General features: G+C 53.7%; 2 protein-coding genes across 3 annotated transcripts in view; one reads left to right on the top strand and one right to left on the bottom strand.

Annotated features, from left to right (window-relative positions):
* Positions 1-1,020, top strand: part of PLK1 (polo like kinase 1) — a 13,066-nt gene extending 12,046 nt beyond the window's left edge. The window contains exons 9-10 of the mRNA XM_047780297.1: positions 46-228; positions 498-1,020. Of these exons, the coding sequence (XP_047636253.1) occupies positions 46-228; positions 498-704 (390 nt within the window). The 3' untranslated portion in view covers positions 705-1,020. The remainder of the gene's footprint in view (positions 1-45; positions 229-497) is intronic.
* On the bottom strand, positions 945-27,487 carry ERN2 (endoplasmic reticulum to nucleus signaling 2). Of its 2 annotated transcripts, none has more exons than XM_047780295.1 (22): positions 27,325-27,487; positions 24,741-24,846; positions 24,346-24,379; positions 24,049-24,121; positions 19,214-19,286; positions 18,966-19,073; positions 18,568-18,669; positions 17,182-17,446; positions 15,232-15,310; positions 14,993-15,140; positions 14,759-14,880; positions 13,125-13,280; positions 12,716-12,884; positions 5,239-5,323; positions 4,909-5,098; positions 4,715-4,814; positions 4,434-4,633; positions 2,376-2,523; positions 2,156-2,283; positions 1,585-1,708; positions 1,428-1,495; positions 945-1,342 (listed from the first exon to the last, which is right to left on the bottom strand). In XM_047780295.1, the coding sequence occupies exons 1-22, from the start codon at positions 27,406-27,408 to the stop codon at positions 1,130-1,132; spliced, it is 2,775 nt and encodes a 924-aa protein (XP_047636251.1). In that variant the 5' UTR covers positions 27,409-27,487; the 3' UTR covers positions 945-1,129. The 2 variants fall into 2 exon arrangements, with proteins under 2 accessions (XP_047636251.1, XP_047636252.1); XM_047780296.1 differs by having other exon boundaries at positions 12,716-12,881; positions 27,325-27,486.

Raw genomic sequence — 27,487 nt, 5'->3', positions numbered from 1 at the left:
GGGGCTCTAACCCCGGACTCCCTCCCTCCCTCCCTCCGCAACTAGATCACTCTCCTTAAGTATTTCCGAAACTACATGAGCGAACACTTGCTGAAGGCGGGGGCCAACATCACACCCCGGGAAGGCGACGAGCTGGCCCGGCTCCCCTACCTGCGAACCTGGTTTCGCACCCGCAGCGCCATCATCCTGCACCTCAGTAACGGCTGCGTGCAGATCAACTTCTTCCAGGTGGGCCCTGGAGAGTTGGGGTGGAGGGGGGTTCTGCCGCCCAGCAGCGGGGGGGCCCCCAGAGCCAGGCGGGGAGTGGGAGGCCTGGGGCCCGTCCTTGGCGGCCAGCAGGAGAAGGGCGTGCAAGGGGGTGGGGTGAGGACCCCCTCAGGGTCCCCCCATCCGCTGGGATATCTGCCCTCTCCTGGCCCCCAGCACCCCCGGCAGCTGGGATCCTAGATCGCCCTTAACCCCTGTCATCCATCCTCCTCCCGCTTCCCGCACCCCAGGACCACACCAAACTCATCCTGTGCCCGCTGATGGCCGCCGTGACCTACATTGACGAGAAGCGGGACTTCCGCACGTACCGCCTGAGCCTCCTGGAGGAGTTCGGCTGCTCCAAGGAGCTGGCCAGCCGCCTGCGCTACGCCCGCACCATGGTGGACAAGCTGCTGAGCTCACGCTCGGCCACCAACCGCCTCAAGGCCTCCTCGTAGCCACCCCCACTCCACCACCACCACCACCACCCTGGACTGGCCCCCTCGCACCCCCTCCAGCACCTTGGCCCATGCTGGTTAGCGCCCGTGGTGCTGTTTTATAGTGTGTCCCCTGCCCTGGGGGCCGGGGCGAGAGCTGTGTCCTCCCCGCAGGTGGGGGCCGCTGTGTAAGTTATTTTTGTACATGTCCCGGTGGGGCGTCTGTGGCCTCTTCCCCTTCCCTCAGCCCCACCACGTGAATTGTACAGAAGGTTGCTATTGAATTTGGGACTGTCCTTGCCCTGCCTTTATATACATTAAACAGATGTGAATCTTGCTTTGCTTGTGTTCCCCGAGGGGCGCCTGGCACCTGGGCTCTGGCCACGCTGTCGCTCCCGCATCCCCAGCGGCCAAGCCCCTGCTGATCTTTTTGATGCGGGGCTGGATCAGCTCCCAGCTGCCCCCAGGCTCGGCCCCTTGGCGCCCGTGGCCGGCGCGTAGTAGGGCAGGAAGAGGCTCTCGGAGGCGCAGCTCCGCATAGCGCAGTAGGTGTGGAGCAGCAGCTGCGGGAAGCGGTCTGTGAAGTACTGGACGAAGCCGTCCGGGACGGGGCCCAGGGCCTGCCGTACCACATCCGGGAGCTCCCTGTAGTGGTGCTTCTGGAGGGGTAGAAGCAGACAGCCGGGGCTCAGCTGGACCGGGCCGCCCCATCCGCCCAGGCCCCCTTCCGACCCCGGAGCTCACCTTGTTCCTCACGGCGCGGAGCAGGTCTCGCACTGACGTGCCTTTATACCACCGGAACCTCCTCAGATCTGTGGACAGGGAAGTGGTTGGCACGGCTGTCCCCACTGGATGCCCCCCCCGCCACCAGCCTCCCAGGCCACCTGCGTCTGGCCTCTACCTGACTGCAGCGGCACCGAGATGTGCTTGTGCCAGTCACTCCGGACCACTTCGGAGCCCCCCGCCTCCAGTGCTGTCACCAGGGGCCCCTGCTCAGGCTCCTTCTCCAGCCAGTCGCTGACGTCCTAGGACCCACAGAGCTCCTGAGCCTCCTGGCCAGTGTGGGAGGCCACAGGCCGGGAGGGGAGCAGCCAAAGCTGCACAGTTTAGGGCAAGGACTGTCAGCTCCCGCGGAGTGTGGTGTCTCTGTGCTGTGCCGGGTCTAATCCAACCTGTGATGGAGATGCTGTTGCCCCCACTGTACTACAGATGGTCAAGCTGAGGCTCGGAGGCTCAAGGCCACACAAGTGAAATGGGCTCTCTGGGCACAGGTATAGTAGGAGTGGCAACTAGGGCCGAAAGGAACAGTGTGTGCTGTCACACACGGACAGCTGGGTTTAGGAGTGTGGGCTCTGTCCTGGTTTTAGAGAAGGAGCTCTTTCTCCCCCCAGCCAACCTGGCTCCCCCTGTTCCTGCTGCTTAGGACCCAAACTTGGGATGTTCTGAGGCTGCTCCCAAGATTTCCCCCTGACCTGGAAGAACTGGAGCTGCTTGGCTCTGCTCCAGAAGAAGGGGTGGGCCAGCGCCTGCTGAGCAGAGGGGCGAGCCTGTGGCAGGGGGCTCAACATGGCCTCCACCAGGTTCCGGGCCACCACCTTGTCTGCAAAGGCAAGAGGGGAGGGTGGCTTCAGGCCCGCCCAGCCTCTGCCCTGCCACCTCCCCCCTCTGCCAGGCCAGCCCGGACCCCCTCACCGTGGGCCTCTTCCTCCAGGTGAGCCAGGCAGGGAGCCCCCGCAAGGATGTTGGCCTGGCGATAAAGACACTCTCCGAAGGGGTGGCTGCCACCAGAGAGCACGTAGTAGAACACGCAGCCTGCGGAGAAGATGTCCACGGCGCTGGTCTGGGAGCCAGAGGGACAAGCATGAGGAGGAAGTCGCTGCCTGGCTAGAGGCTCCCAGGGGATGACAGGGCAGCTGGGGACTAGGTTCAGACTACAACTCAAGGACGCTTTGTAAGAGGCATCTCCTTGGCCCTAGGTCCCCTTCCTCTGCACTGTTGAAAGGGGCCTGTGGTTTGCATCCCAGACCTGCCCCTACAGAGCCTCTAGTTAAAGTTTCCAGCTGTCATTTCTTCCAGGTCTGGTGGGTGACACAAGCCAGTGAAGCGGGCCAGGTGTGAGGCAAGGAGGCGGCTGTGCGGTCTGGAGGATCTGGCACCGCCCCTGTCTGCACGTGGCTGCTGGCACTTAGCTTCAGCTGGTTGCTTCCAGGGGACTCTCAGGTGGAGGGCTTTGATTTTTCCAAGAGAATCCAAAAATCCAGACTTTCATGTGGAATTTCCCACAAGTTAAAATACTGACCAACAGTTGGGAAAAAAAAAAAAAATCAAAGCTTGGGAGTTCCCGTTGTAAGGCAGGGGAAACAAATTCAATTAGTATCCATGAGGATGCAGGTTTGATCCCTGGCCTCACTCAGTGGGTTAAGGATCCGGTGTTGTGTGAGCTGTGGTGTAGGTCACAGACGCGGCTTGGATCTGGTGTTGCTGTGGCTGTGGCGTAGGCAGGTGGTTGTAGCTCTGATTTGACCCCTAGCCTGAGAACCTCCATATGCCGCGGGTATGGCCCTAAAAGGCAACCCCCCCCCAAAAAAAAAACCCCACAAAGCTTGCACAAGCACCTAACATTGGACTGCCAGGTTGTCACTTCTAGTTTTCTCTCGACTTCAGGGTGGGGGGTGTCTTTGCGGGTTACTCTCATCCATGCTTGTGACTTTGCCTCACATACTGACTTAAATGTCTATAACCCTCGAGTCTTGAACGCAAGTGTCTGGGGGTCAGACACTGCTCTGTGTTTGACTACATTCGCTCAGCTGATGCTCCCCCAAGCCCTCCACGTCTGGGTGGGTTCTATGCCTTAAACTCACCAGGGGTCAGAGTTATTGGACGTGGGGCCTGGGCACTTGAATTTTCTCAAGTTCCCCAGGGATTCTGTTGCAGAGAAGAGATAAAAAACATTTTCTAGCTCTGGGCTTCTCAACCTCAGTACTATTGACCTTTTGGAGCAGTTAATTCTTTGTCCTGGGGGACCGTCCTGGGCATCGTAGGATGTTTAGCAGTGTCCCTGGCCTCTGTCCACTAGATGGCAGTCACAAGCCTCCCTTCCCTGCCAAGTGTGACAGCCAAAGTTATCTCCAGGCATTGCCCAATGCCCCCCGGGCTGGCAAAACCATGCCTAGTTGAGAACCACCGCTCTAAGTAAGATGGGAAGATCGAACCCAGTTTACAGATGAAGAAGGAGGCTTGGGGAGTTCCCTGGTGGCTCAATAGGTTAAGGATTCGGCTTTGTCAATGCGATGGCTCTGGTTACTGGTGTGGTGCAGGGTTGATCCCTGGCCCAGGAACTTCTGTATGCCATAGGCATTGAACAGAAGGAAAGAAGAAAGGAAGGGAGGGAAGAAGGAAGGAAGAAAGAGTAAGAAAAGAAAGAGAGGAGTTCCTGTCGTGGTGCAGCAGAGACACTCCGACTAGGAACCATGAGGTTGCGGGTTCGATCCCTGGCCTCGCTCAGTGGGTTGAGGATCTGGTGTTGCCGTCGCAGACGCAGCTCGATTCTGGTGTTGCTGTGGCTGTGGTGTAGGTCGGCGGCTACAGCTCCCATTGGAGCCCTAGCCTGGGGATCTCCATATGCCGCAGGTGTGGCCCTAAAAAAAACCAGAGAAACAGGTTTGGAGGAGTGGCTGAAAAGTCACACGGCCGGTGATTCGGAGCTGGACAGAAGAGGCACTGGGAAGGGAAGGATTCCTGAGGACTCACAGGGCTGTCTGGGGGGAGAAGCTGCAGGAGCTCAGGTGCCATCCAGCCTTCTGTGCCGGGGATGCCCGAACGGAGACTGAAGCTGCAGCGGCCAGCAGGTAGCTTCTTGCAGAGGCCAAAGTCTGAGAGGACCACTCGGCCTCGGCCCTGGCCATCAGGCCCTGCGATGAGGACGTTGCCTGGTTTCAGGTCCCGGTGCACTGTGAGAGCAGAGCAGAGCTGAGAGCTGAGAGCCGAGAGGGGAGGCAGGGGCCTGGATGGGGCACGGGAGGCGTGGGTACCTATGTGTAAGGAATGCAGGTGAGCCAGGCCTGACATCAGCTGCTGCAGCGCCATCGCAGGCTCCAGGCCCCAGCTGTCCAGCTCCGGGTGTTCCACGTACTGGGGAGCAGCGAGGGGCAGAGCCTCACCCTGCAGCCCGGGACCCCACCACCACCCACCGTGGGCACCCACCCATCCCTGAGCCAGGCCTCACCTCCCGCAGCGAGGCCCGGCAGAGCTCCAGGGCGATGTAGTGGAACTGGGGTCCCCGCTCTGTGCAGAAGTAGCGGAGCACGTTGGGGTGCCTGTCTGACTCCTGCAGCAGCTGCACCTCCCGCCGGACCAGACCAAAGCATTCACGGAGGAGCCGCTTGACAGCCACCGCCCGCCCCTCGAACTGTCCCCTGGGCGGTGGTGAGCAGAGGGCAGATGACGGAAAAGGTTAGGAATGGCACCCACCTTGGGCATCCTTTGAACGAACAGCTCTCCAGGGGACAGGGGCCCTCTCCAGCCCGGCTCCTGGCCACCACCACTCACCACTCACCGGAATACAAAAGTCCCGCTTGCCCCGCGGCCCAGCACATCCTTAGGGTTGAAGGAAATCTTTCCCACCACGGTGAGCTGCTCGGCTGGGGGGAGAGGAGAGGCGGGAAGGTCTTGCAGAGCCTCCGCCCACAGCCACCACCCTGCCCGATCCAGACCCTGGCCGTGGCCTTTCTCCAGCTCCCCCCTTCCATGCCCGCCCGCTGCCAGATGGTCTGGGTCCAATGCCTGGTGCTGCCACTTATTGTGTGAATGTGGGCAAGTGATTTAACCACTCCGCCCTGGTTTTCTCATCTCTAAAGCCGGGCTAAAGTGAAGGATCCTGCCTGCCTAGTATTATTGGGAAGATTAATGGAAGAAAGGGAGGGGCAGGGGGTTACTATACTGTCCTCTTTTGCTTCTCCCTCTTTTGGCATTTTCTTGTCTTTTTTTTTTTTTTTTTGCCATTTCTTGGGCCATTCGGCATACGGAGGTTCCCAGGCTAGGGGTCTCATCAGAGCTGTAGACGCCGGCCTACACCAGAGCCACAGCAACTCGGGATCCAAGCCGCATCTGCAATCCACAACACAGCTCACGGCAACGCTGGATCCTTAACCCACTGAACAGATCCAGGGATCGAACCCACAGCCTCGTGGTTCCTAGTTGGATTCGTTAACCACTGCGCCACGATGGGAACTCCCTCTTTTGGCATTTTCTGCCCAAGTTTCTTTTCTTTACTCCTGCCGCCACTCTCCTCCACCTTCACCAGCTATAATGAACCCTTAAATTTTTTTTTTTTTTTGCTTTTTTTAAAGGGCTGCACCTGCCGCACATCGTTCCCAGGCTAGGGGTTGAATCAGAGCTGCAGCTGCTGGCCTATGCCACAGCCACAGCCATGCCAGGTTCAAGCTGCATCTGCAGCCTACACCACAGCTCACGGCAATGCCGGATCTTAACCCATTGAGCGAGACCAGGGATCGAACATGCAGCCTCATGGATACTACTTGGGTCCTTAACTTCCTGAGCCACAACAGGAAAACTCCCAATAAACCCTTTAAATTGAGGAATTGGCTTCAAATGGGAGGGAGGTGAGTGCTGTGGCAGAAGAGACTGTCCTGGGTGGGGTGGGGTGGGGGATGAGGGGAGTGAGCATTTGGATGCTGACCTATCCCAGTTAGTTAGTTCTAGGAAGGCCTTGGTTTGTTGTTAAGAAGGGGGGAGGAAGTTCCTGTTGGGGCTCAGCGGGTTAAGAACCAGACTAGTGTTCACGAGGACATGGGTTTGATCCCTGGCCTCGATCAGTGGGTTAAGGATCTGGTGTCGCTGTGAGCTATGGCATAGGTCAAAGATGTGGTTCGGATCTGGCATTGCTGTGGCTGTGGCATAGGCTGGCAACTGCAGCTCCAATTCGACCCCTAGCCTGGGAACTTCCATATGCTGCAGGTGCAGCTATTTAAAAAAAGAAAAAAAAAAAAGAGGGGGGAGTTGGCCCAGGCAAGCAGAGGACTTGGACTTTGGGTCTCTTGCAAGGAACCCCTCACCATGACCAAAGCTCAGCTCCAAGGGGCCCCATGCATACAAGCTAGGTGTATCTGGCGCCCCCTAGAGTTGTGCCCCCCTCAGTGGCCTTGAGAACCCTTCTCCTTATGCAGAGCTGTCAGCTTCAGTCTCTCTAATCTAGGAAAAGCAAATGAAAACCTGCATCAGGGATCAGGGAGAAAAGTACCAAGCTGTCCCTCAGCACCGCTCTGGATTATGGGCTTAAACAGTTACTCTCATCTGTCAATAAGATGCAAGCAGTGACCTAAATTTGTGTATCCTGGACTCTCAGGAGTGTGGGCCTGGAGCCTTGCTGGAAGCATATCACCCAGGTAAGATGGGTTGGTCTCTCTGGCAGCTCAGAAAGCAGGGTCAGAGTTTCTGGAAAGCCTGTTTTTTTTTTGTTTGTTTGTTTTTGTTTTTGTTTTTAAAGGGCTGCAGTTGCAGCATTTGGAAGTTCCTGGGCCAGGGGTCGAATCAGAACTGCAGCTGGGGGCCCACCACAGCCGCAGTGCACCAGATCCAAGCTGCATCTGCAACCTACGCTCATGGCAATGCTAGATCCTTAACCCACTGAGCGAGGCCAGGGGTCAAACTCCACATCCTCATGGATACTAGTCGGGTTCTTAACCTGCTGAGCCACAGTGGGAACTCCTGGATGGCCTCTTTGAACAAGCCTGGCTCAGCTGCTCCAAGTGAGGGTCTCTGAACACTCGTGGTCCCTCTTCTGACCCACTTGCTTATTCTGTTGGGTTTCCTGTCTCTTGCTTCACTGCATTCCCTGCTCTGGATGCCCTTGGCATGAGGTAAGTACTCGCTGTGTGTTTTCTGGGGTAGAGGTTCAGGGACACCCTCAGTGCTGGGATGGAGGCACGAAGGCCTTGAAGGCAGAAATAATGAGCTGGGGAGGCTCAATCTACACATACATATTCGCATACGGGCCATCCCTTGCTTCTTGCTCAGCTTTCTGTATCATGCTAAAGGAGAAACAGCACATGCAGAAAAGTTCTAAAGTAATCAAAAGTTGTCACGTGATGCGGACATGGCACACAGAATTCCCTCTGCAAACTCTGACAACACACGATGCATTGCATTGCTTCTCTCTCTCTCTCTCTCTCTTTTTTTTGTTGTTGTCTTTTTGCCTTTTCTAGGGCCGCTCCCATGGCATATGGAGGTTCCCAGGCTAGGGGTCGAATCAGAGCTGTAGCCACTGGCCTACGCCACAGCCACAGCAATGTGGGATCCAAGACGCATCTGCAACCCACACCCCAGCTCACGGCAATGCCCGATCCTTGACCCACTGAGCGAGGCCAGGGATCGAACCTGCAACCTCATGGTTCCTAGTCGGATTCGTTAACCACTGCGCCACAACGGGAACTCCTGTGTTGCTTCTCTTACACGGGTTGGGAAACCCTTGAAATCAGTCACATACTTTCACGGGCGTTGCCCAAGTGCCAACAAAGGCAGTGTCCCAGATTTGCCCTGGCTTTGAGTTCCTGAGCTGCCATTTACTGGCTTTGTCGGTCTGGGGTAGAGGGGTGCCAGCCTTGAAGCTTTCTGCCTCCATTCCCTCTTCCATACAGCGAACGTTATCATAGCATCCACCTCACAGAAATGTGAATATCATAGAAGTTCATGCAAGTGCAGCACTTAGAATAGTGCCCAGGAGTTCCTGTCGTGACTCAGCGGAAACGAATCTGACTAGGAACCATGAGGTTGCGCATTCGATCCCTGGCCTCGCTCAGTGGGTTCAGGATCCGGCGTGGCCGTGGGCTGTGGTGTAGGTCACAGACACGGCTCGGATTCCGAGTTGCCGTGGCTGTGGTGTAGGCTGGTGGCTACAGCTCCGATTAGACCCCTAGCCTGGGATCCTCCATATGCTGCAGGTGCAGCCCTAAAAAAAAAATAAATAAAAAAAGAATAGTGCCCGGTACACAGTAAGCGCCATATAAACGTTAGCGCTCAGTGTTCAAGCTTGATCGCCCCTGCCAGTGAATATACGTGGCTGGGGTCCTGGAGGATACCCAACCAAGCATGTATAGATGAATTTGTGGAAGTTAAAGGAGAGTAAGACGTGACTCCACTGCAGATGTCACGCGTCATAGAAAAGGTCCCGAGGAACATCTGTCTCCTTGCACAAGAGGACTGAGACATCCAAGGTCAGCTTTCCTGGTGCAGATGTTCTAAGAATGGGTTAGGGACAGTCACGAGGTGCTGGTGCTGGAGGGCTTGTTTTGAAGAGTGGTTCTCGAAGCTTTTTGGCCAACTGCCACTTCATTGATTTGACTATCCCTGCACTAAACCAAGATTTTGATACACTGGACTCTGCATGGCTGCATATCAGATGCACAAGTCCCGGCCTATTAACCGTAGGGTGTTACACCTCACACCCACTCAGCACATACACACACCCTATATATCTACTGCATTGAGAAGGGGTGTTTGAACAACTCCAGGGCGCAGTGGCAGTAGTCACGGGCTCAACAGATATTCCCTGGGCCAGGCTCTGTGTCAACCTTGCAGCCGTAGGCAAGGCAGGCTTAGACATAGCAGCTCAGTCAGCCCAGGCACCTGTTCTCTAGTTTTGCCACAATCCCTACCATTCCCTAGTGTCTCTCCTACTTGGCTCCTTCATTCATTTACTTTATCCACCTGGCCTACTCATGAGCATGAATTTGCAACCCTCCTTTCAGCTTCCAGAATGTGCACCCTGCTTTCCCTCATCTCTGAACTTTTGCCTGGGCTGTTGGTGCCTGCTCTGCTCCTCCCTGTTCACCTGGATCATTCCTTCTTCTCCTTGGGAATCACAGCTTAGACTTCCCTTTTTTTTTTTTTTGGCTTTTCTATGGCCGCTCCCACAGCATATGGAGGTTCCCAGGCTAGGGGTCTAATTGGAGCTGCAGCCGCCGGCCTACACCATAGCCACAGCAAGGCGGGATCCAAGCCGAGTCTGCAACCTACACCACAGCTCACGGCAACGCCAGATCGTTAACCCACTGAGCAAGGGCAGGGATCGAACCCGCAACCTCATGGTTCCTAGACGGATTCGTTAACCACTGCGCCACGATGGGAACTCCAGCTTAGACTTCCCTTTGAGAACACTTCCCATGTGTGAATTACGCACCCCCTCTGTGTTCCTATACCTCCCATCACAGCATTTATCACAGAGCCTAATAACAGCCCATCTTTTCCAGGCTTTGCCTAAAGGTCATGAAAACACCAAAGTAATGCTTGTTAAAACTTTAAACAAAAAAAAAAAGCAAAAGAAATAGAGAGAGTCTCCCTCTTTCTTTCTTTCTTTCTTTCTTTCTTTCTTTCTTTCTTTCTTTCTTTCTTTCTTTTTCTTGTTAGGGATGCACCTGTAGCATATGGAAATTCCTGGGTTAGGGGTTGAATTGGAGCTGCAGCTGCCAGCCGAAGCCACAGCTGCAGCAACGCAGGATCTGAGCTACATCTTCCATCTACGCTGCAGCTCATGGCATGGCCAGATCCTTAACCCACTGAGCAAGGGCAGGGATCAAACCCACATCCTCATGGATACTAGTTGAGTTCTTAAGCCATTGAGCCAAAACGGGAGCTCCTAGAAAGGCTCTCATTAGATTACAGAGGGCATCCTGTATAGAGATTGTTACCCCTGAGTTTTGTAATGAAGGTATCAGGCCCTATCTGGGTGTTTTATGTTCCTGGATTCCTATGTTGAAGCATAGATATCATTTTGACTATTTTCTTTTTTTTCTTTTTTTTTGTCTTTTTGCCTTTTCTAGGGCCACTCCTGCAGCATATGGAGATTCCCAGGCTAGGGGTCTAATCAGAGCTGTAGCCACCGGCCTACGCCAGAGCCACAGCAACACGGGATCCAAGCCACGTCTGCAACCTGCCCCACAGCTCACGGCAATGCTGGATCCTTAACCCACTGAGCAAGGCCAGGGATCGAACCCGCAACCTCATGGTTCCTAGTCGGATTCATTAACCACTGCGCCACGACGGGAACTCCTTGACTATTTTCTTAGAACAAGAAAAGAAGTGCAGGTATTTTATATAACAAAGTGTCCTGGATGAGCCAGGGCTGGGATTTGACATCGTCTTTTTTCCCCCTCTGAGGATTATTGTGTCAACAGACTCACAAGGGGATTGAGGAGACGTCTGGGGAGGGAATCAGTCTATTGGACTGTGGTCGTGAGGAACCACTGAAGGATCATGGAGCGAGGAAAGATAAGGCTGAATGATGGGCACTACCTGGGACCAGGTGGAGGATGAGGTCATCTGGGGAAAGCCTTGGCTCCAGTCAGAAGGCCCATGGAGGAGTTCCCGTCGTGGCTCATCGGTTATCGAAACTGACTAGCATCCACGAGGATGTGGGTTTGATCCCTGGCCTCGATCAGTGGCTTAAAGATCTGGTGTTGCCATAAGCGGAAGAGCAGATCGCAGATGTGGCTTGGTGCCTGTGTTGCTGCGGCTGTGGAGTAGTAGGCTGGCAGCTGCAGCTCCATTTTGACCCCTAGCCAGGGAACTTCTATATGCTTCAGGTGCAGCCCTAAAAAAAAATAACAAAACAAAACAAAACAAAAACATGTGGAAGGTCCCTTTGGGATCTTACCTTCCACAGACGCCAGAGGAAGCTTGACGGGGCTCGTTTACAGGAGGATATTGAGAAAAGAGGAGAGAAATGTTTTAACAATAAAAAGCCCTAAAGAGAAAAGGAACCAAAAGGTACCTAGGTAATTTATTATTATTGTTACCAAATATGATGTTACTTTAACACAAGTATTAATAACATCATCTAGGTATGATTTAATAATACTAGTGATGGTAACCTCTCATAATGAGCTGATGTAATGGGGTGAGTGTTATCATTCCAATTTTTTTGTGTGTGTCTTTTTGGGGCCACACCCACAGCATGTGAAGGTTCCCAGGCTAGGGGTTTAATTGGAGCTGTAGCCACCAGTCTACACCACAGCCACAGCAATGCCAGATCTGAGCCACGTCTGTGACCTATACTGCAGCTCATGGCAACACCGGATCCTTGACCTGCTGAGCAAGGCCAGAGATCAAACCCACAACCTCATGGTTCCTAGTCGGATTCGTTTCTACTGTGCCACTATGGGAACTCTTATCATTCCAATTTGACGGATGAGAAAACTGAAACTCTGGGGAGTTACACAATTCATCAAAGTTAATAGAAGCGGGTAGAGAGAGTTCCCATCATGGCTCAGGTGGTAACAAACCTGACTAGCATCCATGAGGACGCAGGTTCAATCTCTGGCCTCACTCAGTGGGTTATGGATCTGGCATTGCTGTGGTGTAGGTCACAGACATAGCTCAGACCCCGCGTTGTTGTGGCTGTGGCCAGCAGCTCCAGCTCCAATTTGACCCCTTGTCTGGGAACTTCCATATGCCACGGGGGCGGCACTAAAAAGACCAAAAAAAAAAAAAGTTAATAGCAGTGGGTCTAGGTCTAACTCTTCTATCTGCATCTATGGTTCTTGAATATGATTTCAACAGTAAAAATGATGGCAGAGGAGTTCCCGTCGTGGCTGAGTGGTAACAAATCTGACTAGTATCGATGAGGATGCGGGTTCGATCCCTGACCTTGCTCAGTGGGTTGGGGATCCAGTGTTGCTGTGAGCTGTGGTGTAGGTCGCAGACATGATCTGGATCCCGTGTTTCTGTGGCTGTGGTATAGGTCGGCAGCTGCAGCTCCAATTCAACCCCTAGCCTGGGAACTTCCATATGTCACCGGTGCGGCCCTAAAAAATTTTTTTAAAAAGGCAAAAAAAAAAAAAATGATGGAAGACATTTCTAGGGGGCTCAGCTACACAGCAGGCACTATTCCAAATGCTTTCCTATTATTTAGGCTTGGCTACCCCACGATTGCGGCTTGTCATAAGCCGACTTTGAAGCAAAACCCGCCTTCTCATCTCTGTCCCTGACTCTGGCCTTTCCAGGTCACATAAGCTCACCTTCGGGGTCTTCAAGTGGCTGGTCTTGCTCTGAGGGGTTTTTGAGCCTCTTCCGGCTCTGTGGGGTGGCCCCCGAGGGCTGGAACTGGGCATCCTGTGAGAGAGCAGAAGGGCCTGCAGGTGCCAGGGGAGTCGGCTGCTGCTGCTTCTCCATCAGCTGCTGGTGCTGCTGAAACATTAGGGGCTAAGAGGACTCAGCCCGGGCCAGCCCCTTTCCCCCTGAAGAGCCCAGAAGCTGTGCCTGAGATGGCCTGGCCCTGGAACACTGATATACCAGAGCACAGTATTGGGAGCTCTGGGGAGTTGCGAAGAGGAAGGTGGGGGGCAGAGCTGGATCTGGGTGGGGAAGAAGTTGCTATGTGGTCCTGGAGAGGAGGAGCAGGGCTGAGGTCAGGGGTGATGGGCTTACCTGCCTCATCAGGAAGAGAATCCATCCTCCCAGGAGGAGAGCAGTCAGGCTGGCTGCCAGCAGGTCTTGGGGTCCCAGGCTCGGATGCAGGTCTGGGGTTTTCTCTTCGGGATGCAGCTCCAGGTTTGAAGGTGCCATTCGACTCAGGCTCAGGATCTGAGGACAAAGAGGCTTTTGCTCCTAGCAGCCCCTCCCACTGTGGAACCCATAACCACTCTTCATCATGCAGTAAAAGGCTAGGCTTAGCTGAAGGGGTGATGTGTAGTCTCAGGTGGGAAACATGGCCCTCTCCGTGGTGCCGAAACATCAAGGTGCCCAGGAGGTTGGTCTTTCAAACCTAGCTGAGGGCCAGCATTTCCTGGGGTGTAAATAAAAAATACTTGGAGTCCATTGTGGCTCAGTGGTAAAGAACCCAACTAGCATCCATAAGGATGTGGGTTCGATCCCTGGCCCCGCTCAGTGGGTTAAGGATCCAGCGTTGTCATGAGCTATGGTATAGGCTACAGATGAAGCTTGGATCTGGTGTTGCCTATGGCTGTGGTGTAGGCCGGCAGCTGTAGCTCCACTTAGACCCCTAGACTGGGAATTTCCATACGCCACGGTGTGACCCTAAAAAAAGAAAATATTAAAAAAACAAAACAAAATGGGAGTTCCTATCATGGCTCAGTGGTTAACAAACCTGACTAGTAGCCATGAGGACACAGGTTCAATCCCTGGCCTTGCTCAGTGGGTTCAGGAACCAGTGTTGTTGTGAGCTGTGGTATAGGTTGCAGACATGGCTTGGAACCAGCATTGCTGTGGCTGTGGTGAAGGCCAGCTGCTATGGCTCCAATTTGACCCCTAACCTGGGAACTTCCATATGCCACGGGTGTGGCCCGAAAAAGACAAAAAAGAAAAAAAAATACAGATACTCTTGAAGCATCAGCAAAAAGTGCATTCCCGTTGTGGCTCAGTGGTTAATGAATCCAACTAGGAACCATAAGGTTGTGGGTTCGATCCCTGGCCTTGCTCAGTGGGTTAAGGATCAGGCGTTGCCGTGAGCTGTGGTGTAGGTTGCAGACATGGCTGGGATCCCGCATTGCTGTGGTTCTGGCGTAGGCTGGTGGCTACAGCTCCAATTAGACCCCTAGTCTGGGAACCTCCATATGCTGCAGGAGCGGTCCTAGAAAAGGCAAAAAGACAAAAAAAAAAAAAAAAGGTGCATATATCCACCTGCAGAGATTCTGAATTCAGTGGGGCTAGAGTGGGTGAGTCTGATGACCAACCAGATTTGAGATTTATTTCTCCAGATCATGCCACTACCTTCTGACCTTGAACTACCAGCAACTCTTGTCCAGTCCTCTCCCAGGAGGGCATGCTTTTATCATTTGTCTGCCTTCATTATCTCACTTGATAAATATTTTATAAGCTTTAAACTGAAGAAGAATAAAGAAAACTCAGACCCATATTTCAGTTTAGATAGCCAATATCTTGTTGATGTGTTTAACACTTTTCTGGCAATAACAAAAAATTTTTTTTCTTTTGAGAAATTGTGAGGTCAATGGACCCCCCCCCCCAAAGTTGCTCCTGGAAGCCTGAGGAAAGGGTCTCCTCCTGCATCTCCCCCCACACCCTCTGCCCTTCATAGCACTGACCTCCAAGAAGAGAGCTGGGGTCTGGGTGCTCTCTGAAGGTCTGATGGCAGGAGTCCCACTGCCTGGGGTGGGGTGGATTCTCAGCATGGTGGTGTGCAGGACTGGGGGTGGCTCATGGTGTCCTAAGGGGCAGAGAAAAAGCCAGGGGGGGCTGAAGGTGACCCCCGCCTTCCAGCTCCGAAGCTGGGATCACAGGTCCATTATCATCTCCAAATGTGAGTCAAGGGGTCTCACCGATGAGCAGCCACTGGCTCGGGAGGGCCACACTGCCCGAGGGGTATCTGACAGCCGTGCTGGGTGAGCCCTCTCGCTCTCCTGAGACTTGGAGGGTCACTTCATCTGTGGTGGGGCCGTCAGTGGGGGCGAGGGTCAGTCCACGAGGCTGTGGCAGAAGATGGAGAGTCATGCGTGAGGCGGGGGGCTCCTCTCCTGCTCCATCCCTTCTTTCCAGCCCCCCCAGAGACCCTTCTCACCACTAGCGCCACCCCTGTATGAACCAGTGCTTTAGACACATAGAAGCCGGCTTCATCCTTTCCCACGTACAGCGTCATCCTAGTAGGGAGTGGAAAGGGGGAGAAGGTGTGATGATCCTGAGTAGTTTCAGTCACCATGGTAACTGTGTATTGTCTCCTCCTACACTGACGCTGGGCTTGGCCATGTGACTTTCGTTGGCCAATGAGATAACAGCAAATGTGGCACAAGGAGGGGCTTGAGAGGAACTTGTGCACGGGGCTTGCCCTGGCATGTGGTTCTGTGGAGCCCCTAGACCACCACAGGAGGAAAGCCAGGCTACTGTGCTAGGGTGTGGGAGGCTAAATAGTCCAGCAACTATGAGATAGATGAGCAAAGACATCCTAAATCGTCCAGGCTCATCCAAGCCACCCACTGCTACCCAGAATAGAAACCCCCCAGCTGACCCACAAATACCTGCAAAATAGTAAAATTTGAAGCTCTAAACTTTAGGGGGTGGTTTGATATATAGCAAAAGCTAACTGATAAAAAACTCTATAGTCGGGAGATTCTGTCATGGCTCAGTGGTTAATGAATCTGACTTAGCATCCATGAGGACCCCTGGCCTCGCTCAGTGCGTCAAGGACCCAGCATTGCCATGAGCTGTGGTGTAGGTCGCAGACGAGGCTCAGATCTGGCGCTGCTGTGGCTGTGGTGTAGGCTGGCAGCTGTAGTTCCAGTTCGACCCCTAGTCTGGGAACCTCCATATGCCATGGGTGGGGCCCTAAAATGACAAAGGAGAAAAAAAGAATTTGTGGAACGAACAGAATGAATGGATAATTCCTGATTTCCCTAGTCTGTCTCCTGGTTCCCCAAGACGGGGACACTAAGGTAGTCGGTGCTATAGGGAAGGGTCATATTTAAAGTTTTTATTTATTTATTTGCTTGTTTTGTTTTTGGCCACCCCACGGCATATGGAGTTGCCAGACCAGGGATCAGACCCGAGCCGCAGTTGTGAACTAAGCCATGCCTTCAGCAATGCCAGATTCTTAACCCACTGTGCTGGGCCAGGGATCTAACTTGCATCCCAGGGCTCCCAAGAAGCTGGATCCCATTGCGTCACAGGGGCATCTCCTTTACAAATTTTTTTTTTCTCTTTTTACCTTTTCTAGGGCCGCTCCCACGGCATATGCAGGTTCCCAGGCTAGGGGTCTAATTGGACTACGCCAGAGCCACAGCAACACCAGATCCAAGCTGCGTCTGCGACCTACACCACAGCTTACGGCAACGCTGGATCCTTAACCCACTGAGCAAGGCCAGGGATCGAACCCGCCACCTCGTGGTTCCTAGTCAGATTTGTTAACCACTGAGCCACGACGGGAACTCCTCCTTTACAAGTTTTAACCATCAATAAATAAACACAGAGTACCTACCAAGCAGAACAGGTGCCAGCTGTAGCACTGGTTGGGGTGGGGGGCGGGGAGTGGGAACACGGAGGTCCCCTTCCAGGCCTGATTTTACCCCATCGCTTGCTGAACAGATTCCTATCAAGGGAATCTTGGGAGCATGTGGGAGTGGTGCAGGGCCCTGGTTAATTACCAAAATAATTTTTTTTTAGTCTTTTTAGGGCCATGCTCTCAGCATATGGAGGTTCCCAAGCTAGGGGAATCGGAGCTGCAGCTGCCGACCTACGCCACAGCCATAGCAAGGCAGGATCTGAGCCTTGTCTGTGACCTAACCTGCAGCTCACAGCAATGCTAGATCCTTAACCTACTTAGTGAGGCCAGGGATCGAACCTTCGTCCTCATGGATACTAGTCAGATTCTTTTCCGCAAAGCCACAACAGGAAGTCCTACCAAACTGTTTTGACTCCCGATTCAGTGGTACTAGTGTCTCATGGTCAAACATCACACCCGCCCATTGGACCTGGGCTGCAATACCTCCAGAAGCTCTTCCTGGGCCTGGGCACTTACAGCAGCTGGGTGTCTAAGGCAGAGAAGTGGGTGGCCGCGTCCTGCATGCCTGAGGCAGGCAGTCGGATGTGGCCCCAGCGGAGGGCAAGGAAGTGCAGGGTGTCCCGAGCCAGCGTGAGGTGGGGCAGCTGACGCAGACTGTCCTGGTGCCATGTGTAGATGCCCATCACAGGTACGCCCAAGTCCTGGGTCCACAGCACCGCCCCGCTTCCTGGGTCCACTGTTAGCAGCAGGCCCATCCCACAGGATGCCAGGTGGCTCATGTCTGCCGGGAAAGGAGGCTGGGGACATGTGGTCGGGGTGCTCTGGCCTGATGCACCTCAGAGCATCTTGGAGGGTGGAGGTTGCTCTGAGGCTGGGCTATCAGGAGGGCCACTCAGGTATGTGGAAGTCAGGTGAAATCACCTGGAGTGTTATCAAGAGGTGGGAAATTCATTGGGTCTCTCTCTCTCTTTTTTCTTTTTTTTTTTTTTTTTTTTTTTGCTTTTTAGGGCTACATCAGTGGCATATGGAAGTTCCCAGGCTAAGGGTTGAATCAGAGTGGTAGCTGCCAGCCTACACCACAGCCACTGCAACACCAGATCCGAGCAAGTCTGTGACCTACACCACAGCGTATGGCAACCCCGGACCCTTAACCCACTGAGTGAGGCCAGGGATAGAACCTGCATCCTCATGGATACTAGTTTGGTTCTTAACCTGCTGAACCACAGGGGAACTCCTTCACAGGGTCTCTTTGAGCAGGGTCAACGGGACAGCTGTGTAAGATGTAGGGGTCAGTCAGTGTCATCCAAAGGTGACTCAGGTGTGTGACTCAATCCTTGTCACTTAGGACAAGCAGTCAGTCATGGTCTGGCTGCCGATCAGATTCAGGTGGTCTGGAGTTGCATGGGTCACTTGGGAGTCATTTAGGATGTGAAGGAGGTCAGTCAGGGGCCCTGTGTGTGTCACCTGTGATGTGTCAGGATCACCTGCATGAGTTCTCACATAGAATGGTGACCTTCAGAGTCACTTAGTCATTTGAGAAGAGCCCTTATAATATTAAGGGGGTGGTCAGTCTGGGGGAGGTCACTCAGGGTCATCTGTTAGGGATCGTTCAACATTGGGGGTCAGTTAGGAAGTGCGGGGACGGCTCAGGGTGTGTGGGGCTTGCTTGGGGTCCTTGTGGACTCACCCAGCGTGGAGTTAGGAGGAGTTAGGATGGGAAGGGCGGCTCAGGGTATGAGAGGGTCAGGCTGGGTCTTGAGGATGGTCTCTTAGGGCTGCCCATCAAGTGTATGTCCTTTGGTACTTGGGGTCCCTTAGAAGGTCAGGTGGTGGGGCTTGGTCGTGCATGAGCTGAGTGCAGGGACCTTGCTCCAAGGTGGGCTGGGGAAAGGAGGCACTCACATTTCCCAGGGGAGCCGTCCATGGGGGGCGCTGAGTAGCGGCGGTAGGTGGTGTTCCAGCGCAGGGCGGGGGCTCTGGCGTCGTGCATGGTGACCGTGTACTCTGGGGACGCCCAGAAGCAGGGTGTCTGGGAGTGCCCACGTGATACTCCTCCACCCACACCCAGGGGATGTCATCTGGTGAAGGGGGGGTGCTTTCCTAGCCCCCAGCCTGGAGGCCAGGGTCTTTGAGCATCACGAAGGCAGAAACCAGGTCTGTTTTGGTTACTGCTGCGTAACCTTGTTTGGTGCTCCATGAAGGGTTTGCTGATGGACAGACTGATTGACTGGCCAGGACTCGGCTTGGATAGCAACTGCCAGGCCTGGGCAGAGCTTGGGGGGCAGCTGGGGGGGACTCACGTGTCCGGCCGATGTAGAGGCGGGGGGTAGAGGGTCGCTCTGTGGTCAATGTCATCTGTGTCTTCCCTGACTCAGGGTCCACCACGAACCAGGCATCCTGCTTCCGGCCTGTGGAGGTGGAAAGTGTGCCCACTCTCAAGATGGCCTGGAGAGGGTATGCAGTCTGTCCGCCCTGTGCCCAGCTAGTCCGCCCTGACCGAAGTCCCATCGCTGCTGGACCAGAACCCACTGGCTGGAGAGAGACTTACCCGTATAGAAGACGCCATCGGAGCTACGACACGGGGAGGCGTGAACAAGCTCGGGGATGGTGAATGGCAGTCTCTGAGGAGCGGTGAGGGCAGAGAAACACAGACATCCTATTCAGCAGCTATGATTATTATAATATCCATTTCCAGAAAGGCTAAGTCCCTTGGCTAAGGTCGCCCAGCTGCTGAGTAGCAAAGCCAGACCTTGAACTCAACCAGCCAGCTTCCAGAAACCACCCACTTAAGCACTCTACTGCAAGAGCTCTTTTTTTTTTTTTTGTCTTTTTGCTATTTCTTGGACCACTCCTGAGGTATATGGAGGTTCCCAGGCTAGGGGTCGAATCAGAGCTGTAGCTGCCAGCCTACACCAGAGCCACAGCAATGCAGGATCCGAGCCGCATCTGCAACCTACACCACAGCTCACGGCAACACCAGATCCTTAACCCACTGAGCAAGGCCAGGGATTGAACCCACAACCTCATGGTTCCTAGTTGGATTCGTTAACCACTGTGCCACGACATGAACTCCTGCAAGAGCTCTTAAGGAGCTGCCGAAAAGCCCATCCCCAGTGCCAAGATGTCACCTGATCACTCCGGCCTGGCCTGGCAACCTCAGAAACACATGCTGAAGCTTCAAAACTTAAATGGCTGTGACAGCCTCAGAGAGGCTGGGGAACGGTCCCAGATTAAAGGACAATAAAGCGACATGAGGACCAAACACAAGGGGTAACCGTGGTTCCGATTCTGAACTGGAAACCGTAAAGCACACCCTGAGACCCGTGACAAAATTAATATGGCCTGGGAGGAGATCCCGTTGCAGCTCAGCAGGTTCAGAACAAGTCAGAGTGTCCGTGAGGATGTGGGTTTGATCCCTGACCTCGCTCAGGGGGTTAAAGATTTGGTGTTGCCGTGAGCTGTGGTGGAGGTCGCAGATGCGGCTTGGATCTGGTGTTGCTGTGGCTGTGTTGTAGGCCTGCAGCTATGGCTCTGATTCGACCCCTAGCCTGGGAACTTCCATATGCCACAGGTATGGCCATTAAAAAAAAATTAATATGGACTGAGCGTTAGATAACACTACTGCATCAGTAGTGGTTTTGATAATTTGCACTCAGGCTAATTAAGAGAAAGTCCTTGTTTTTGGAATACAAAATGACATTTTAGGAGGAAAGCAGCCTAATGCCTGCAACTTGTTCTCAAATGGTTCAGAAAAAGAAAAATTTAAATATACATGTGAATAATAACTGTCAAGAGAGAATCATAAAGTGAAATTCATAAGAAGTCTTTTTGGCTGCCTCGTTGCAGTGGCTTGATGTGGGATCTCCGTTCCCAGATCAAGGATTGAACCCAGGCTGCAGCAGTGAAAGCGCCAAGTCCTAACCACTAGGTAGGTCACCAGGGAACTCCCAGATAAGATGTTAAACATGGATGAATCTGAGTAAAGGGAATAAAGAATTGCTCTGTACTATCCCTGAATTTTTTCCTTGGGTTTGAAATTATTATTATTATTATTTTATCTTGTTTGCCTTTTCTAGGGCCACTCCTGTGGCATATGGAGGTTCCCAGGCTAGGGGTCTAATCGGAGCTGTAGCCGCCAGCCTTCACCTGAGTCACAGCAATGCGGGATCCGAGCCGCGTCTGCAACCTACACAACAGCTCACGGCAACGCCGGATCCTTAACCCACTGAGCAAGTCCAGGGATCGAACCCACAACCGCATGATTCCTAGTCGGATTTGTTGCGCCACGACGGGAACTCCTCAACTGCTGTTTAATGAGCATCTGTTACTAGCCAGGTGCTGGAACCCAGTTGTAACTAAGATGGACCAAGTGCCTTTCTGTCCAGAGTTACCTCTCTGGGGTGTGTGTGTGTGTGTGTGTGTGTGTGTGTGTGTAAGAAGGATAAAAAACAAGCAAAAACATATTAACCATAATGCCAGGTGGTGGTAAATGTTATTAAGACAAACTTAGAGAGTGACTTGAGATGCTGTTTCACATAGTGCAGCTGTGGAGGAAGAACGCAAGCTGAGTGGGGAGTGAAACTTACACAGGAACATGTGGAGGGACAAGGCAGAGGGACAGAATGCTGAGGCCACTGGCTGGGTCAGCGAGGACACCAGTACACGGGGAGTGGGGATGGAGAGGGGCAGAGTGGCCCGAAGTGAGGTCAGTTGGAGGCAAGACCACAGGTTGGGGACAAGCTTGGAGTTTAAATTGGGACTTGGACCATGAGCAGGAAAGAGCCAGGGGGAATTTTCCTTCATGGCTCAGTGGGAACAAATCTGACGAGTATCCATGAGGATGCAGGTTCGATCCCTGGCCTTGCTCGTATTGCCATGAGCTGTGGTGTAGGTTGCAAATGTGGCTCAGATCCTGAGTTGCTGTAGCTGCGGTGTAGGCTGGTGGCTGCAGCTCCATTTGGACCCCTAGCCTGGGAACCTCCATATGCCATGGGTGTGGTCCTAAAAAGATGATGAAAGAGAGAAAGAAAGAAAGAAAGAAAGAAAGAAAGAAAGAAAGAAAGAAAGAAAGAAAGAAAGAAGAAAGAACGAGCAAGCCAGGGGAAGGAGAGCACATATATTCTGGTTCTTCTTCTGGGATTACAATTCCTTTCTGGCTTAAAGTGGGCACGATCATGGGGCTTGCCAAAGGGTGGGCTCCAGAAGTGCCCATGTCACTTGTACACCGGCACTACAAGAGCCAGTGTGTGGGTCACCTCGTTCCCCCTTTCTGCTTTGGTGGCTGAGAAGCTTGGCTTGAGATGACGCTTCCAGCCACTCCGTCTCCAGGACATCACAGTGTACATAGCACCCTGGGGACCAACGTGGGTCACGTGGTGCCAGCAAGAAAGCCAGCTCTGCAGAGCCGTGGAGATTTCAGTGTGCGGTGATGGCAGCGTGCTATATGGCCCCTCCCGACTGAGTTGGGGAAGAAGAGGCAGAGTGGAAGAGGGTTCCAGACCATGGGGACTGTCTGGGTGAAGACCCAGAGCTGACATAGTCAATAAATTGATTGGCGTGAGCTGGTGCAAGGTGTGTGTGCACACGTGTGCCTGGAGGTGAGCAAACGGGCTGCAGAAGTGAGGTGGCCCAGATCACGGGGGCGGGGGGCGGGGGGGTCTGATGTGCTTTGTCAGCGTGACTGGCTTTGTCTCAGATGCAGGGGCAGTGACGTCACAGACCAAGCACACCTGCCCCAGGGGTCCCGATGGTGATCCCCGAGCTGGATGGGGCTGGATATCCACTCTCCACCTGGCTCTCTCCCCAGGAGACACAATTTTGGATCCATCACTGGGAGCCCTGTGTTCTGGCTTCCAGTGGGGTTGGGATAACAGGGAGGGGGCAGGATCAGGGTGAGGGTTCCCTGGCCTCCTCTCCATGGGGTCATCGTGGGCTGGCCGTGTCCCTCCCCCAGAGCCCTCAGCTCCTGTCAGGTGGCTCTCTCCATAAGCCACCTCCAGTTCCAGGTTGAGGTTAACCACTTCTTCTCCTTCTGAGCTTAGGGCTGATAATGGTACCTCAATGTCATGGCACCTTGTGGTTTCCTATACTCGACCCACAGCTTTGTAAATAATTCCTGTTTGTTTTTTTTTTTTTTCTGTCTTTTTACAGCGGCACCTATGGAAGTATCCAGACTAGTGTTTGAATTGGACCTGCAGCTCCTGCCCTACACCACATCTCATGGCAATGCCAGATCTGAGCCGAGTCTGCGACCTACACCACAGCTCACAGCAACTCCAGATCCTTAACCTGCTGAGTGAGGCCGGGGATCGAACCCACAACCTCGTGATTCCTAGTCAGATTCATTTCTGCAGTGCCACAACAGGAATGCCTAGAGATGGTTTAAAGAATACGGTAGGGTGTGTGTAGGTTATATGCCTACTGTGCTGTTTTGATATAAGGGACTTGAGCATCCTCGGATTTTGGTGGTGGAGGGCGACTGGCCTGGAACAGAACCCCTGTGGCTACCGAGGGACAATTGCATAAGCCAAGCTTGAAAAGTTCTCTTGTGTTGGCCTTGCCCTTTCTTGCTGTTTCTGGTTCCTTTGTTGATGCCATGTGAACAAGCCCAGATTTGCCTGCTGAAGGATGAGAGACCCCTGGCCTGGTCGCCCCTGTAGAAAGGCAGCCAACCAACAACCAGCTTTCAGAAAGAGAGACAGCCGACGGACCACAGACACTTGACTGACCAAGCTCAATTGAGACCACCCAGCTGAATCTAGCCTAAATTGTCATCCTACAAAATCGTGAGTCTAAATTGTCATCCTACAAAATCGTGAGTTAAATACACGGTTTGCATTTTAAGGAGTTTCAGGGCAATTTGTTACTTAGCAAAAGCTAACTGATACATAGGTTTCCCCTGAAAACCCTCAGAGAGCTGAGAGTCGGCTTGCTCTGCATTCACAGCCAGAGCCACCCCAATACCCCCTTTCCTTCCTTTTCTTCTCTTTCTTTCTTTCTTTGGCTGTACCTGTGGCATATGGAAGTTCCTGGAGCCGGGAGTCAAATCAGAGCCACAGCTACAGCAGTGCAAGATCTGAGCTGCATCTGCAACCTACACTGCAGCTTGTGGCAACAATGGATCTTTAACCCAATGGGCAAGGCCAGGGATCAAACCCGCATCTTCATGGATACTACTTGGGTTCTTAACTCACTGAGCCACAACGGGAACTCCCCACCACCCCCTCTTTCAACAGGCCCCTCTGGACAGCCTTCTTGTAGTCCTTGCAGATAATCCTTTTCGGGACATTCAGATTCTACCTGTACGGCCCCCTCCACCCCCTCGGTGCACTGGGTGACAGAAGCCCGGACCCTCGCCCATCCCAACCAGTGTAGGAAACACACCATTAATCCCTGTTGTTTGTGCGTCCCCAAGATGTACAGGCTGCCATCAGCGGGGTCTGAGAGAAAGGCTGTCCTGTGGGCCAGAGAGGAACAGGGGAAGATTTCATGCACGTTCCCTGGGCTCCAAGAGGCCCCCCTTCCCTCCACCTTCGCCACTAGGAGGCGCTCACCGTGGCAGGAGGCACCACAGAGCTCCAGACCCAAATCCCTTAAGTCCAGCACAGCCTCCCCGCCAGGCAACGAGGGCTTCCCCATCTCCCAGCCACCTGCTCCTTAAAAGACTGTAGGTCCACTTACTCTGTGACGTACAATGGCCCTTGGATGATGGGATCTGCAGGGACAGGGACATAGGCATGAGTAGCCCCCTCCAGACACCCCATCAAAAGGCACACCTTGCATTGGGTGCCTACTGTGTGCCAGACACCCAGCCAAGCATTTGACATGAGTGTGGTATAATCCCCCAAGAACTGTGTGTCATAGGCTTGTGATCCTTGGCCCCTTTTATAAGTGAAGACATTGAGACTCAGAGAGGTGGAGTGACTTTTCCCAGGCCACACAGCTAGTAAGTGGTAAAGCTGCCTGCAGACACCTGCTTATTGGATTCTGGACCCCATGTTCTTCTCCTCTAACGCCAAGGTCACCCCACTGCCAACTTGGGGTCCGGGGAAGGAGGAGTGACTGCCCTTGCTTACCATCCTTCAGCGTCCACTTCAAGTCCCCTGTCTGCTTGCTCAGCGCATGGAGACTTCCATCCAGGGTGGACACTAACAGGAGGCTCTCCGGCTTGAGGGTCTGGACCTGCAGTGAAAACAAAGTCACCTCTTCTGGGAGTTCCCATTGTGGCGCAGTGGTTAACGAATCCGACTAGGAACCATGAGGTTGCGAGTTCGATCCCTTGTTCAGTGGGTTAAGGATCCGGCGTTGCGGTGAGCTATGGTGTAGGTTGCGGACGAGGCTCAGATCCCACATTTCTGTGGCTCTGGCGTAGGCCAGTGGCTACAGCTCTGATTTGACCCCTAGCCTGGGAACCTCCATATGCCGTGGGAGTGGCTCTAGAAAAGGCAAAAAGACAAAAAGACAAAAAAAAAAAAAAAAGGTCACCTCTTCTGAGAGACCTAGGACCTTCCTAGTCCCTGCTCTGGGCAGGGCTGGCTGTAACTCTCCTTCCCTGAGAGGGAAACAGTGAAAGAAGGAAGGGGGATTGGGGGAGATACTGGCCCCGCCCACTGATCTCCTCGACCCTAGAGAGGGGTGACAGTGGGAGCTGGGGGGCCTCAGCTTCTGCACAAAAGACTTCAGCATCCCTAAGAGATTGGTGGTGGTATTATTCTCTCCGTTGTACAGGTAGGGGAAATTGAGGCTCAGGATGGGTAGGTCTTTTTTTTTTTTTTTTTCTTTTTAGGGCCACACCTACGGCATATGGAGGTTCCCAGACTAGGGGTTGAATTAGAACTACAGCTGCTGGCCTGCACTACAGCCACAGCAACGCCAGATCCGAGCCCCGTCTGTGACCTACACCACAGCTCACAGCAACATTGGATCCTTAACCCACTGAGCAAGGCCAGGGATCGCCCCACGTCCTCATGGATACCAGTTGAGTTCGTTAACCCCTGAGCCTTGATGGGAACTCCAGGAAGCTTAGGTCTTCAGCCTCCAGCCACGCAGATAACAAATGACAGAAGTGGGACTTGAACCACCATCTCTCTGCTTCTGGGATCCAGTCTCTTTCTCCTGTGCCTCACAGTCTGCCTCTCTTGGGATGACCCATTCTGCCTCTCCAAACTGGCCCAGCTGCTTTCAGTGCCAGGCTCTGACGGGGGCCCCCTGAACCGAGGCTGGGGGGGGTGGGGGTGGCCGAGGGAGGGAGGGCTGGTGCTGCTCTTGCATCTGGCCCCTGCTGGGCTAACTCACCTGTTCTAGCCCTTCCTTGAGCAAACAGGGCGGGGCTGAGCTCCTAGCAGGAACCCTAACATCCGGGTGGCCCAGCCACACCCCTGCAAAGGCCACATCCTGCTCCAGGACCCTCAGGCTTGGAGCTCAGCCAATGGTTTGGGAGTCAGGAATCTGTCTCCTGGCTCTCTCTTTCCTAGGCCTGTTCTGTGATCTGCAACGTGGCAGAAGGGAGAGGGGTCTGGAGAAGAAGCTGCAGACTGATTGCCCACAATGGAGTTTGGTTTGACCATCACTGTATATTTTTAAAAATCTGCTTTTAATTAGCTACCGATTTTGAAAAAATTGGAAAGATCTCACTGAAACATCAAGATTTCTAATTTTTTTCTTTTTCTTTTCTTTTTTTTTTCTTTTTGTATTTTTAGGGCCGCACCTGCCGCATATGGAGGGTCCCAGGCTAGGGGTCTAATTGGAGCTGTTGCTGCCAGCCTACACCACAGCCACAGCAACATGGGATCCGAGCTGAATATGCGATCTACCCCACAGCTCATGGCAATGCCGGATCCTTAACCCACTGAGCAAGCCCAGGGATCGAACCCACAACCTCTCTGTTCCCAGTCAGATTTGTTTCTGCTGCACCACGACGGAAACAATTTTTTTTTCCCATTTCTAGTTTTTCCTCAATTTTCTGCAAACACCTGATCCAGCCACTGACGTCCCATTCCTACTTGGCAGCTATGGGGTGGGTCCTGGGCTGGAAGTGGGTATGGGGTGGCATAAGCAGTTATCTCTAAGTTCCCATTAACTGTTCCGGAGGCTCCAGGCTGGACAAGGGGATTCCAGCCCTGGCTTTGCCTTCTTATTGCATTTCTGTACGACTGGACTTTTCTGAGCCCAGCAGGGCTGGACTAGATCCTGGTACCTCTGGCTTATTTATCCCAGGGGTTGTGAATTCCGGGTCCAGTCACGGATAAGGGGAGAGCGCCTGATCTGCCTGAATTGGTCCATGAACCTAGGTGTGTGGGCGATTTCTCCACAACAGACCTCTAAGTTGATCATAAGTTCCAAGGAAGCCGGGATTCTAGAAGTTTCAGTAGGAAAGCCAGGGCCCCCTCCCGCGGGCTGTTCCCTCCACCCGCACCCCCACCCAGACCCTGCAGGAGGGCGGGGGGTTGGGTCTACCTGCGCCCTTCCACGCTGGCAGGTCTTTCCAGCTCTTGAGGCAACTGGCAAATTCCCAAAGCTAGGGGGTTTTCTCAGGCCAGGGGCCGAATTGGGGCGATCCGGCCCCGGGGGAGGGTGAGGTGCCCCCTGTGGCTCTGCCGCTCCCCCACCACCTGCGCCCAGGACGCGACCTGCAAAGCTCCGCATCCGCCCGTTTCTCACCTGTGGCAGGAGCATCCCCAGCAGCGCCGCGAGCCAGAGCAGGAGCGGGGACCACGGGCCGGACCTCCGGGCGGTGCTCGCCATGGTCCGCTTAGACGGCAGCCACACGGGGCGGGCCGACCCGGTCCCTTGGTGCCTCCAGGGGACAGCACGGCTCCCCGCC

Source organism: Phacochoerus africanus, chromosome 5 (genome assembly GCF_016906955.1).
Source record: "Phacochoerus africanus isolate WHEZ1 chromosome 5, ROS_Pafr_v1, whole genome shotgun sequence".
In the NCBI taxonomy this organism is placed as follows: Eukaryota; Metazoa; Chordata; class Mammalia; order Artiodactyla; family Suidae; genus Phacochoerus; species Phacochoerus africanus.
This window is presented reverse-complemented; position numbering and strand designations above follow the sequence as displayed.